General features: G+C 40.6%; 1 protein-coding gene across 1 annotated transcript; it reads right to left on the reverse strand.

The window, feature by feature from the left end:
- Positions 1-8,427: 8,427 nt before the first annotated feature.
- KCNA4 (potassium voltage-gated channel subfamily A member 4) lies at positions 8,428-11,267 on the reverse strand. Its single transcript, XM_042882722.1, has one exon. It carries the CDS (start codon positions 11,165-11,167, stop codon positions 9,179-9,181), a length of 1,989 nt encoding a protein of 662 aa, XP_042738656.1. The 5' UTR covers positions 11,168-11,267; the 3' UTR covers positions 8,428-9,178.
- Positions 11,268-15,113: the final 3,846 nt, after the last annotated feature.

The raw sequence follows: 15,113 nt of genomic DNA on the forward strand, positions 1-15,113 counted from the left end.
GCCCATTTTTAGGAAAACGGTTTCAAATGAGAAAAAGATTGCAATCTTTTACAATGTAAAGTGTCAGACATCGGAAACGCAAGGTATTCCAAGATGAGAAACAACATAACATGAATCCACCCCCAAAGGCAGCTGCAAACCGCTCTAATTAACATAAGTTTCTTAACGGTGGTTAGCAATGAATAATAACAACAAACAATTACTGTGCTCACAGTATGCTAAGGTCGTGAACTTTTCTACCATTATGCACAAATCCTGGACTTAGTTTCTGGATACCCTTGGACTAATTTTCCTCAGAAAACCACAGAAACTGAAGTGTTCAGAGTGAAAGGATCCAGAGAATGCTCAATGCACTGCAGCACCCAGCACTGAATTTAGACCCCAAACTAGTTTTCTCAGCAGTCATTATCTACAGTCAGAACTGATGTACAACTGATGCACAACTGATGCATAAGAAAACCGAATATGTGAAGATAACCCTAAAATTTTTTAATGTAAGAATCCACATCATGCTGGGGATTTTTTTTTTTTTCAGTTTATAAAACACGAAAACTGGATTTGGCATAAATTCTAGTCTAATTTAGGCACTTTATCAAGTATTCAAACATTTATCATAAAATGACAGTAACAGAGCCATGATACAATAAATACAAAACAGATTTCTAGACATTTCCTACAGATGAGCACATTTACTTAATGCCAACATCTGCACCAGTTTCAACACTAGCTAGCATAGAAAATGCATAGAAATGACACTAGCTAGCATAGACAAAATAAGTAATTATCTCATTGGGAACAAGAGAAGGCAGTGAGTTTGCCTTCTACCAGGAGAAGAACACACTCATAAAGCTATTTGTTAAGACACAGTTCAGATGACGACACAGACAAGTGGCTTATCCTTTCTAAAGGTCAGCGAGGTCTCCAGAAAGGGCAACCTTCAAACAGAAATCCTGCTGTGCTGTCAGCTAACTCTTAAATGAGAGTGACAATGGACCGTGGGTCCACCCCTTCCAGTCAGTCAGTTGCATTACTTGTACCTGTAAGCCCTGGGTGAGCCACACATTCTCCCCTGGTACTCAATCACCAGTTCAGGCTGTGACAAGTAATCCCCAAACGTTCAGTCCAAAAGTTTAAAAATACTCCTTGTAGCTCTGTAACACTGCTCTAGAAGTAAGTAAGACTCAAGGATATCAAACAGCCAAAAATCAATCTAACCTGCAGGTTGACTTCCTGGCTTGGCCTCAGACCCTGCAACTGGAACCCTGCCTGATGCTCCCAGCTGGGAGCCATACCCGAGTGCCTGTGCTGGTCCTGCCCTGCTTGTAGTGCTACGATAAGTGCTGGCTGGGCACCTGCCCTGCAGCTGTGCAATCACACCCAGCTGTTGGCAATCAACCCCCTGGGGAGAAACCAGTTCCACCCTGCTCCCTAACACCTTCTAATACCTCAACTTGCTATTTGTATTATGTGCAAGTATGACAACTTCAGTGGAAGTTTTTTAGCTACAGAGCTCATGTCCAAAGTATTAGGAGTAGGACAGTAGATAGTGCTACAATTTAATTAGCTTGAACATAAAGCAAACCTTTCAAATCTGTATATTGTTTCATGTTCCAATACAACCAAGCATAGGCTTGAAAATACAGCACATTGTTGGTCACTCCTATTTGGAATAGCTCAATACTACAGAAGGCCATTTTAATGTACTAGCATCTTTTCCCATTTTTTCTCTCCCTAAAAATGTTGATTCTCCATGAAGATATGTTTTAGTAGACAGAGAAAGCATGCTTTCTAACCTACTGAATCAGCATATCGCTTACTAGAGCAGGTGCTCACCTGTTAAATGGCACTAAAATACCAATTTCTTCTGTAAGTTACTCGGAAGAGTAAAGTTTAATTAGACATGATCTAAAAGAGATAAGGCAAAGGGAAATGAGTTTAAAAGGGGATAAATATAGGTTAGATGCTAGGAAGACATTCTTTACTCAGAAGGTGGTGAAGCACTGAAGCACTGGCTCAGGCTGCCCAGAGAAGCTGTGGATGCCCCATCTCTGGAAGCTGAACAGGTCCCTGGACAGCCTGACCCAGCGGGTGACGTCCCTGCCCACAACAGAACGTTGTAACTGGCTGCCCTTTAAGATCTCTTCCAACCTAAGCCATGCTATGGTTTTTCCCTTTTACTGAAATCCTTTTAGCATTTTTGTCTTTAACTTTGCAATCCGTAACGACTGAATCAAAGCACTTATAAATAACTACCAAATATACAGAACTACAAAGATAGAGAACTACATCCTTAAGTATAAAGTGCTATAGAATACCTGTCAGTAAGCATTACAGTTGGAAAAACTAGTGCAGTGGGAATGGGATAAAAGAGAGAAAAAGCAAAAGGGATGAACAGGGGAAGAATGCTCACCTATTTCCAAAGATCTAGGCTCACAGGGAAAACTCCACAAGGAAGGAACCTCCAACCAGAGACCCCTCCCCAGTGGCAGTCAGCTCTTAAATGGAGGCCTAGGGAAGAGCAGCCGGGCTCCAGCCCTTCTGGTCACACAGCTGAATTGCCTTCACCTGTGCTCCCAGGGCTGACTCGTCCTTTCCCCAGGTGATCAATCAGTGGTTCCAGCCATGACTCAACAGTTACCATACAGTAAGATAAAAACTATTATAGAAAGAATCTGAATTTTCTATTCTATCACAAAGAAATATGATGATGCCATTTAAACATGCAATAAAAAAAATCATTTCTATTTCCTACCTGTGACCAAGACATATCTTTCATCATGTATCTGCAGCTCTTATTCAAGAAAGACTTAACAGAAAAGCTATTATTACCTTGCCTTCTTTATCTCAAAAATGTTCATATCCTTGATGAGAAATTCAGATTAAATTTATGTTCTTCTACTAAAATAATCTTTTTTTTTTTTTTGATAAATCAAAATGAAATGAAATAAAACAATTCCTTAGCTTGTTACTGCTAAGAACAGCAAAATATATATATATATACAATTAAAGACTCTTTTGACCTGTGTTACTGAATCTACCCTTTCTTTCTCCCAATCTCAACACAAACAGCCCAGGAACATTCAAACAAGACCAAAAGACTACATCCATCTTGAATACGTGCTGCCACTTTCTACAGTCCTTAGCAAACCACTCTAACCTTTTGGAAACCTGCTTCACCATAGGTTGCATTTTGACCCTAGGTAAATCACTTGGTCCAAAATTCACTTTGTAACTGAATTCCTAATGAAATGAATGGAAGTCAGGCGTTTAAAATTACATCTTGTGAATGTGAACTTGAAACCCTCTGTCACATAAGAACTAGCAGACTGAAGGTTTTAGGTTCCCCCTGTCTGAATGAGTTACACAGATTGACTTGGGTCGGAAGGGACCCCAAGAATCACCGAGTTCCAACACCCTGCTACAGACAGGGCCACCAACCTCCAGCTCTGGTACCAGACCAGGTTCCAGATGCCAGCTACACAGCATTTCCAAACAAATGATTTAAAAACTATTTGTCACTCAGAAAGGATAACAATAGTAGAAACACAGACTTACCACACAGACCAGAAACTTCACAGTAACCTCTCCAACTCCACACCCCACAGGTACAACAAGCACTTTCCCAGCTGCAAGATGGATGACGTTCTGAATTCATTACAAAGCTGCACCAATAGGCACTAATCCTCTATCAAAGATGCAGCTGCTGCTCCTGAGATCACAGAGTACCTTTAACAGATACAATGCATGAAGTACCTCTCTTGCAATTGCAGTTTCAACCCAATTGCTGATTTGTTTTCAATGGCAATACCACACATGCATAAGTGAATATATAACAAAATGAAGTTTTTACTTACCGCTTTTCCCTCTAACAGAATATGTTACAGTTTTTGACATGTAATTTAAGATTTCTCTTCTTTCCTTCTTTTACCCTTACATATTTATTTTCCAGAGGACCTGTTACAGAAAAAGGTCTCAAGAAACATTATAATTCTACAGAAAAGGATTAAAAATAGAAATTCAACCGTTTCAGAACATAATGGTTTAATGACTTTTCTTTCAGAATTCATGTCATCAGAGCTCTGAACACAGAAAGCATGGTAGCAACATGTAATGGTTCACGTTCGTACCTGATTGCCAAGTACAAAATATTTATGCACTTTTAACTCAGCATTAATGTCAACAGTTTTTTCCACATAGGATGATCTCTGTGGAAATGAAAGAAAATTCATTTCAAAAAAATTGCCAACTTTTCTACAAGCCTTTTTTTTCCAACAGAGGTGCATAAATACAGTAAGCCACCAAATTAGAGACTTATTCCCTACAAAATCAGATACACTTCGTCATTAAGTTATAGCAACAGGAAAAGGCCAACCCTCTCCAATGATTAAAAATGTTACATGCTGTCACTTAGGTTTATTTTATGATAATTAAAAAATGTAATATATATGTTGGATATTATATATGTGTGTGTGTGCGTAACCTTGCTTGTATTTGTTATTGTCTCATGCCAATTAAAACAAACAAACAAACAGGCCCATATTCATAACCAGACAACATGGCAGGAGAAGTAATAAAGAATTGGTAAGAAATACCTAGAAGAAGCTAGTTACATAATCTCAAGCACCATGAATAGTTCACATTTAATTTGAGGACTATCAATTACCTCTGTAAAGCTTATGCTAAAAGTCATGTATGCTCAGAATTAGTTTTAGGAGTTTAGTGTCACCAGAAAGACACACTTTCACTAATTACTTAGGCATAGAATTGGTTTTCTAACATTTTTTGCTATATCTCCACAGTGCATTTAACCTACATTTATCCAAATATGAAAAGTTAGTACTTCATATTCTTGGGCAGCTTAACAATGATTTCCCATAGCCTAAGCCAAGTGACTTTCATGACCTAACAATACACTTGACAGGGACTTTTCACATCAGGAGGTACAAGACAGTAATCATTTATTTAATATTATGACCTGATCCAAGTTCTTTGAATACTAATATTATGCTAAAAAAATAAATAACCATTTTCCTGCTCTAAAGCTCCTTGAATAGTTTTGCTGGTTGGTAAGACATTCAAATCTCAATATCAGAAGTTCATAACACCCATTAGTATCTATAGACACCAAGAACTCCATTGTAATGAGTTAGATGCAAATCATGGTAGCATTCCCTCTCCAAATGATTCCACACTGCACAGATGTCACAGAAACAGGCTGTGCACAACAAATTTATGTAAGCAGAAGAATCTCTTTCAAATATGAAAACCCAAAAACTACACTCTCCAGCAAACAGAACTGGCCTCTTGAATCAATCCGAGAAAGCTTAGCCAGACTATAAAAAGAACTGCCTAGCAGGGTGACACAACACTTGTTTCAATACAAATTTCAGTAGCTAGGTTGAAGTTTTCAAGTAAACAATGCAGTATCTGAAAACTTGATCACTGTAATAAAGGGAAAAAAACCAAACAGCCTATCTCTGACATCATGCCTTTAATTTCATTCTTCAGCTGGCAAAACACTACTTCAGAGCCTTGCCTTGGCACTTACGACTGCTATAAAAAGATTTATGTAGATACATATATATATATTTTAATTAAGGGCCAGTAGATAATTAAGTATCAGTATCAGAAATCTGATTGGATGCTGCTGTGATTTCATGAACTCCAGTGGAGCCTCCTCCAAATTTTTTCACCGCTGCAAGTGAGCATAAAATATCAGAGTCTCATTTTGCATTATTTTTAGCTAAAATGTATGTCAACGTGAAATCATTTGAACTACATTATCAGAACTAAAATGTTCCCTAGTGTAACTCCATTCACGTCAGTTACATCAGGAATGCATTTCACCACTATAATTTAAAATGCAAAATGCCCAAGTGATTACAAAATTATTTTTCTGATAGTTGTTGGTATCCAGTATCACTGTAAAAACTCGGGCAAGGAGCAATTGCATTCTGGAGCAGAAACAGCTCAAACACAGGGTTTCTCTGGCACAAATTTCCATCTAAGTGATCCTCAAGGGAAATTCTGGTTTCTTATTAAGCACTTGGGATCTTTGGGTTTTAGCACGGTAGGGGTAGGACTTTGGCTTTTTCAAGCTGTGTTTTAAGAACGTAGACTAATGAACAGATGAATAATCAAACTAAAAGCCAGCCCAAGTGAAGGCATTTGCTTCCATTCTGAAATGCACAGTCCTTTCTGTGATTCAGAATGGTCTGCCAAACTGATAGTACAATCTAATATTAGGCAATGCTAGCTCTTATTTATAATGACAGTTACAAGTACAGAGGCTCATACATTGCAGGAGGCAGAGCAGGCTCCACTGGTATTAGGACTGGTCTCCGCAGTACCGCAGTACGCAGTGCTGACACACCCAGAATGCTGCTCTGCTAAAACATCCTCCAGCAAGAATTTTCTTTCAGAGATTAAGGTATTGCTGTGATCATAGCATAATGCAGGCCACACCATGCTTGTTTTAAATTATAAGATTGTGTACTGGTAGCACAATACCTGCACAACTTGCTGGAGAAGCTGGGTAACTACTCACGCAGATACCTCATGCTGAGCTCCACCTCCTCTGAGTGAACATATTCTAGGAGTTATTCAAAAAGCTTTCTTTCTTATTTCTATTAGACATAAAACAAATTCCCCCTCTTATTAACCATCTTTCCTTTCAGCCCATCAATACTGAAAATACATACTCATTATTTTTCTAAGTTCTTTATTTGCCTAGTTATTATTTCCTTTATTTCTGCATTCTTGCTATGGTCCTTCTCTGGTTGCTGGTACTACACAGAACCACTAGCAAACTAGCATACAATTGAACCCTTATGTTCTTTACCTTATTAACAGTTAAAGGTGTTGAAGAAACACTCTCACTTACAGATGTTTGCTGGACTTCACAGAACGCTCACCCTTGTCGCTGATGTTGCCCTCATTGGAAAAAAGCATTTAGTTCATTTACCCAGGTGAGCCATGAAATAAATGCAATATTTAATTCTGACAAACACCTGTACATGAAACGACTGAAGTGTTTGATCCAGAACATGATTGAAATTCATACCATCATATTAAAAAGAGGCCTTGTTTAATGCCTCACATCAGAAATAGAGTGAAGCCTTCTCTACAGTTTAAAATTATGAACTGGACATTCACATACAAGTTTTAAATCAGGGCTCAGTACAATGCAGTCTTTTCTGAGCCTTTTTTTTTTTTTTTTTTTGCTATGATTTCTGCAGTACAATAGGAGACTAGCAGATAAAGTTTTCCAAAATATGATTCACAGAAAATCCATGAAGGCCAACAATCAATCAGTAAGTAAAATCCTTTGGCTATGGCTCTGTTCTGTATCACTGGATGCTGCACACAGCAAACAATGCCTATCTGGTAGATGATGCATACCATCACAGCTACCCAATTTGGACATGTTTTATTTTTGCTTTTCAGCACCAGAACCGTAAGTCACTAACTGGTTCTCTCCAGCAAACTCCCTCCTCAGCTTTAAAGGAATATCAGAAAACTACTGCAACTCAATAGTGTTTGTAAGCACTCTTTTCTCTCACAATGTCCTTAAAGTGCATATGCCAAGTTGGTTCAAGTTCTATAATTGGGAATGTTCCACAGTGCCTTCCCAAAAACAGCTCCAATTACCACCCTAGGTAATCATGATCCTGAAAAAAACACCTGTTCTAATTCTATTATTTGTGTTAAATGCAGGATTATCTTACCTATTTAATTCTGGTGTCTGGAATGTGCTGTAAGTCAGGTAATCTTTACCTACCTTAATCTCCTAGAAGGGGCAGTGGAAATTTTTGACACAAAGATACAGCTGGTCTAAGAATCAGTGAAAAGAAATCATGGAATGTTTTCCCAAGGACTACATTGGACCCAACACAATCATTTTGAATCCCAAAATGCCTGTTTTGGATTCTAAATTTTGCTTCCAACTTGGAAGCTGGAACTAAGGGAAAAAATGTAGCACCAATAACAGGTTAACTGTTAGTAATTTTGAATTGTTAGTTCTGTAACAACCGAGTATCTTATTACTTTTACCTCTTCTCCCATACACTGAATTACTTCGATACTGACAAAGTGCATGTATTAAACATTAACTCTCAATGTTAAATTAACCTGGAAAAAATATATACATTAAGTTCATATTAGTTGAGAGTATCACTAGAAAACACTAATTTCAAATAATTTTGATTATAAAATTTTACTTCACAATCCTTTTCCAGATCACAGATATAGTCATAATTAAAAGAGTACGGAATTGATGTAATGTAAGCTGTTTTGCCATCAGCATCACATAAAGGAAAAACAAAATGAAACAAAACAAAACAAAACAAAAAAGGCAATAAAATATGATGCAGAATTCACTCTTCCAATGATTGTCATTGAACTATTACATTAGTAAACATTCACAGTATGAAGTCTCTTTCAGTATAACTCCAGCATATAAAGTAGTGCAAAAAAGCATTCCAGTCATTTTGCCTTTGCAGTCAGACCAGGCTAAACAATTCTCTTATTTCATTACTTTCGTTATTAGACAACAAATGCTGCAACGCCTCCAAAGAGAGTTATAAAAATAAATCATTTCTGGAGGTTCAGCAGCCTTCTCAAAGTAAATTTCCAGTTAAAAACAAGCATTATAGATTCCAAGAAAAAAAAAAAAAATTAGATCTATCTTCTGTAGAATAACTTTATACAATAAATTTACCATTTGAAAAACAAGACTATGGTATCCAATGATTTATGGTAGCTGCTATTAAAGCACTGATAAATAGATAAATGACTTCCAAAGTTCATTGCTTCTTACATAGTAAATACCTCTGAATGCCAACTTTTACCACAGAGCTGTTATTAGTGATGTCGACAGTTCATGCACTCACTTTAAAACTGACTTGGTTTTAATAAATTTTTCAGCCTCATGTGCAAAACACTTGCATTCTAAAAAAACAAACACAGTCTGAAGTTATATCAGATCTAGCAACCCCTTCCTCAAGTTCTACCACTTACTTGATATGTTATACAAGTTTAACAATGTTTTTTTATTTGTATTTAACCATTAAATGGCATACTACTGTATGCTGCGGACTCATTTGCATATTTCATTATTTCCACTGCACTCTTTAATGCATAAATATATTTGGAAACATAAAATAAATATATTTGGAAATTACACATCAGTTTCCACAGAATTTGAATTTACACAGTTTTTTTTCTCTGACTCACTGCTGTTCCCCGTGTCCTGACTTTTTTTCTCCTTTACACAAAGAGATTCTTTAACTCCTTCTTCCATCTCCAAATACTCTGATTTATCCTCTGTGGATGAAGATGATGAGCTTCTAAATTTCTTCAGTAAATTTGTTGGGAGGTAAGGGCAACTGACTGCATTTTGCATCAGCTGCGTTTGTTCTTCATTCTCAGTCTCTCTGTGGTAGAAATAGTTAAAATTGGAGACAATCACTGGCACTGGTAAAGCAATGGTTAACACTCCCGCGATGGCACACAGGGACCCAACTATTTTCCCACCCACAGTTATGGGTTTCATGTCCCCATAACCAACAGTAGTCATGGTCACCACGGCCCACCAAAAAGCATCTGGGATGCTCTGAAAATGGGTGGCAGGCTCATCAGCTTCTGCGAAGTAAACAGCACTGGAAAACAAAATTACTCCAATAAAAAGGAAAAAAATGAGGAGGCCGAGTTCCCTCATGCTTGCTCTGAGTGTGTGACCCAGGATCTGCAAACCCTTGGAGTGCCTGGAAAGCTTGAAGATGCGAAACACTCTGACCAGACGGATGATCCTCAGGATGGCAAAAGACATGGCCTGTTGACCATTACTGCCTTGCTCCTGCGCCAAGTCAGTGCCCAGAGTAATGAAATAAGGCAAGATGGAGACAATGTCTATGATGTTCATGATGTTCTTGAGGAAATGTGCTTTGCTTGGACATGCAAAGCAGCGCACTGTAAACTCAAAGGAGAACCAAATGATGCATACTGTCTCTACAATGAAAAAAGGGTCATTGAAGATGGTGTGCTCCCCAGCGTCCAAGTGAAGCGACTCATTGGAAAGACCCTTCCCTGAGCTCAGGGACATTATGAATTCTTTGTCATCTCTGAACTCCGGCAAAGTCTCCAGACAAAAGATGACAATGGAGATCAAGATGACTAAGACAGAGACAATGGCAATGCCCCTGGCTGGACTGGAGCTCTCTGGGTACTCAAACAGTAGCCAGACCTGCCTCTTAAACTCATTCTCCGGCAAAACTTTGTCCTCTTCCTCTTTGACAAACCCTTCATCTTCCCTAAACTTGAGCATGGCTTCCTCCCCAAGCTGGTAGAATTTCACCTCCTCACTGAAGATGTCAAAGGGTACATTGACTGGCCTCTTCAGCCGACCACCACTCTGGTAGTAGTACAGTATGGCATCAAAGCTGGGACGGTTCCTATCAAAGAAGTATTCGTTTCTGAGAGGGTCAAAGTATCTGCCTCGCTTCGCTGGATCACCCAACAATGTCTCCGGGAACTGAGCCAATGTCTTCAGTTGTGTCTCAAACCGCAGTCCTGACACATTGATCACCACACGCTCACAACACTCGTACTCACTGTAGCGAACAGAGCTGTAACCCCCGGGGCCTCCACCATCATCAGGTGGCTGGTCTGAGTACGAAAACTCATCCTCCCCATAGTCGGCACTGTAGTAGAGTTTTCCTTCTTCCTCATCGTCTTCATCCTCATCTTCATCCTCCTCTTCCTCCTCACTCACGTCCTTCAGTATTCTCTCTTCAGAACCACTGAGAGGAAGCAGCTCAGAACAGGGGAAGGAGGCTCCACACTCCCTGCTTCCCAAGTGGTGGCTCCTCTTTTTGCCTTTCTTCCATCTCTTACCACTGTGGCGGTTGGGCAGGCTGCTGCGTGATGCGTTCCCACCGTGTGAGGAAGAAGCACCTCGACTCTGTTCCTGGTGATAGTGGTGATACGGTCCACCTCCACCTGTTGCCCCCCCTTCTACTGCTGCAGTTGCTGCTGCTACAGCTGCAGCTGCTGCAGCTCTTGATTGTGCCAGCCTCTCTCTCTCTCTGGCCCGAGCTTGGACCGCATATCCATAGGGCATATGGCTGTTGCACCCAGAGCTATCTGCACTCACCATTGCAACCTCCATTTTGCAACAGCTTTTTCGTCCTTTAGTGCAAAAGCTTTTGTTTTATTTACGGTGCAACCTTAACTTTCACCATAGAAAGTATAAAGCCATTTGCATTGGAGGACAGTGCACTGGACACAGAGCAGGGCAACATAGTTGCAACGCTGAATCTATCTTTTAGGAAACCACAGATCTGCATTTTCTTACTGTCTAAAACGTTTCAGGGAAAACAAAACAAAACAACAACAAAAAAAAAAACCTATTGTTTTGTTAATAAGAAAAGAGGAAACTCTCAAACTAGACCAAGGAACAGCAGAGGCTTTATTCTCTCATCCACTAAGCCCTTTTATTTTCATTTATTTCCCATATCTATCACTGATCTGATCAGATTCATGACTACATCCATGAAGACAAAAACATGCAAAACAAAGGGTACCTGCTCTCCATAAATGATTTTAGTTCATCATTGCGAGCAAATGCAAATAGTCTCTTTCCTCATAATTTGTTCCTGGTAATGCTTTGGCCTAGCAATCTTATTATTGTTTAATACCATTGTTTGGGGAGTTGAAACTAATTCCAGCCATCACTCTCTTTACACAGTGAGGAGGTCTTTGCAAATCCTTTCTTCAGCCTGTCAACAATGTTTCAAACCTGGGAGCAGCACCCAGGGCGTCAGCAGCAGTGGTAAGAGGAGGAGGAGGAGATGAAGACTGAGAAATTGGTTCTGAGGTCCCCATAGGACATAAGGGAGTGGATGGGTCACCCTTTGGTTATGGTCATGCAGAAGAAGCACTTAACCTGAGGCACATGCACAAACACACAAAAATAAACAAAACAAAAAGGAAAAAAGATTGGATTGTTTTCCTAAAAGGTCACACTGATCAAATGAAACTGTGTCATCTATTACCACGGTATTCTAAGCTTCCCCTTCCCACACTATTCACACTTCTACATTACACACACACCCACATCACATGCACAGAGAATGTGAACGACTCTGCTCATAAGGATGTGGGTGGGTATGTCATATATATATAGACAGAGATACAAAATCCCCACCCGTACAAGCACTTGCATCCATACACAAACACATGCATGCTTGTGAAACACCAACACATATAAACACCAATAAAACACTGCAACACCCGATGCATTCAGATCTTTGAGTGCATACGTAATAGGCACACCTACATATAGCTACATGAAGTACTGTAAGAAATGCATCTATGCAAAGAGCTTTTCATATTATCTCTAAAAACACCAGATTTAAGAAAGCTGTGTTTCAGTTGGATTTTCAACTGTAACAAACATCTTACTGAATTTAATTGGGAAACGGGCAGGTACAGTGCTCACTCAAGTGGAAGCACCATGATACGGCATGTCAAACTACTGCAGGTGCACTGAAGCAACATCTACATGCAAACACATGCAAGAATTCACATATGCACGCCCCTTTGAAACAGAAGCCTCATCTACAGCTGTATCTATTAATATACGAAAGGTGAATGCACACAAATAATGACTGCTATTTTTAAAATCATACCTATACGACATGCAAAAAGGGTCTTAGGATTGCTGTTATACTTACTGTTCATAGGCAGAGAAATAGCAGTGCTGCTCTTGCCAGCGTAAGGATCTGGTGACAGCAGTCCTGAGCAGGGGGCTGCGCCAATTGACCGACGCCTGCAGGTGGGTAGGTCAGTCGGCACCACAGGTTGACGAGTTATTTTTCTCCCTGCCTTCCCCGTGCAACAAGAGCGCCAAGAACGAGCCAAGGAGGCAGCTGAAGCTGGGGGCACTCTGCACAACCGCAGCTTCTCACCCAGGCGTTTGCAAAAAGGCAATAAGCAACAGCCTTGTTCCAAAAGGAAAAAAAAGAAAAAAAAGAAAAAAAAAGGGGGAGGTGAGCGTGTTCGTGTGTGTGAGAGAAAAGGAATGAATGGGGGAGTGTGATCACTAGGCTTCCCGAGCCCAGCTCCTGCTGCAGATTTGTAAATCAACGTTAAGTAATCCGTGTACCAAGCCTATTTCCACTGATGGGAGGACCAGTGTTGCTTCTTGCTGTTTCTCCCCGTCACATCCAAACAGCAGCAGCTCAGCCAGCAGCTGCCAGCATCGTTCACTTGTTGTGCGGTTTTTTTGGTAACGCTTACAAAAAGCACAAAAATAACAATTAAAAAAATAATAATAACAATAAAAGGAAAACCACCCGAGGAAAAAGCAGCTCTCTGCTATCACGCTCCCACCGCCCGATTTGCAACGCGGCACCCAGCAACCGCGGAAGCCGCGCGGCCGTTCGCAGTGCTGCCGCCGGCTCGAGCCCTGTTGCTCCGCGGAGGCGCCGCCCGCCGAGCCTGCGCGCCGCCGGGGGCAGCCGTGGGGCCGCGGCCGTTCCATCGCACCGCTCCCGGCCCGCCGTCGGCCCCTCGCGGCCGCGCCCCGCACTGCGCCCGGCCCGGCGGCGGCTCTGGATCGGCGCGTTAATGACGGCGATTCGTGTTCCAGCGCTGAATAGCGCAGCGAAAATCTCCGTGCCCAAAGAGATGCTCTTGGCTTTGGTTTCCGGTTATTGTTGTTTCTTTTTTTTTATTTTATTTTTCTTCTTATTATTTTTTTTTTTCCTTTGGGCTTTTGTGGCTTTTGTTCTCTGTTAGTTTTGTTCGTTTGCGGGTTGTCAAGGTGGCTGTGAAGTGCAAAACCAAATGCAAATTGAGCATCTGAGAAAGATCGAGAAGCTGACCACACCTCTGTCCTCCTAATGCGTTCACCCCAAGCAAATCAGAGAGCGATTCCCACTGCCCAGCAGCCACAGGCTCTTGCCAACTAAGCCAATTTAACATTTACCCCTAATCCTGTATGTACACAGAGGAGGAGGTCCTACTTCATGAATAGGACAACATCGTGTATTTGCAGACGAGACCTAAAATAGCATTTTGACACTGCTGCTAAAGGTGCCAGATCTTTGCTCCCTCTACCCCCAGCCTGTAACAACTGCAGTGTACAAACCAGATACTCCTTTCCTGCCTGGAAAATCTACATTGGGACTGATACCATGAAAATGCAGCTTGGCTATATCTGGTAGTACAGCTACAATTGCACCGTCTCAATAAAACGTGCAGGCACTTCTCCTTAGTGCAAGGTAAACCAAAGAAGGACTTGGGACTTGCCGTAAGAATGAAAGAAGAGCAGCACTCACTCCAGCCACTCGCCTTAAGGTGTTGGCACATGGAGACAAACTGAATGGTGCAGCAAGTGGGTTAGGCACATCTGTCATTGCCCAGGTCCACTCCCTTCCCATTGTCCAAACAAACCTACAGGCTGTTCCCCTTCAGATCCCTCGTGGCAGAAGACAGATTATATTACCTCTGTCTCTACTGCCTTCATCAGTTAGTGCTCGTACCCTTCAGCCCATTCATTTCAGTAGGGTGACATACAACTGCAAAAGGGAGACTTAAGGATCAACCAAATAAATATTATAAGACTTAATGGCCTGTGAAATGCAGAAATGACAGCCAACCAATTTTTGAAAAATCAGAATGCTTCAAATTCTATAAGTGGTATATAATGAAAGATATTACGTGTTCCTAATGTCAGCCCACGTTCCACTAAGACACAAACTGGCATCATCATAAGACCAGTCCAAAAATGTGATGCTATGGTGTGCTATTTAAAGACATTCTATAATCTACTTCCAGTACCAAAAAACAGATTTCTCTGCAATTTGACAAGAGTATATCAAAGGCAGAGATCAAGCCCCTGTCATCATTAGTCACAAGGACACATACAATGCCATAAAAGGAGAGAGATCGTACATATGATTTCTTATCATTAGAAACATCTCGAGACCTTCCTACTTCAGTCACATTTTAATGCCAGGTACAAGCATTTGGCAAAATTCAGTCACTGGATTCCCTCAAAAATGTTACGTGGCTTTGTATTGGTAGGACCTGGACATGTTTTTCTATTC

Source organism: Lagopus leucura, unplaced genomic scaffold, assembly GCF_019238085.1.
Source record: "Lagopus leucura isolate 7727_CA_CO unplaced genomic scaffold, USGS_WTPT01 Super-Scaffold_100035, whole genome shotgun sequence".
Classification (NCBI taxonomy): domain Eukaryota; kingdom Metazoa; phylum Chordata; class Aves; order Galliformes; family Phasianidae; genus Lagopus; species Lagopus leucura.

Bases quoted from the DNA above. Each gene is read 5' to 3' on its own strand.
- KCNA4 (XM_042882722.1), bottom strand. From the start codon at position 11,167: ATGGAGGTTGCAATGGTGAGTGCAGATAGCTCTGGGTGCAACAGCCAT.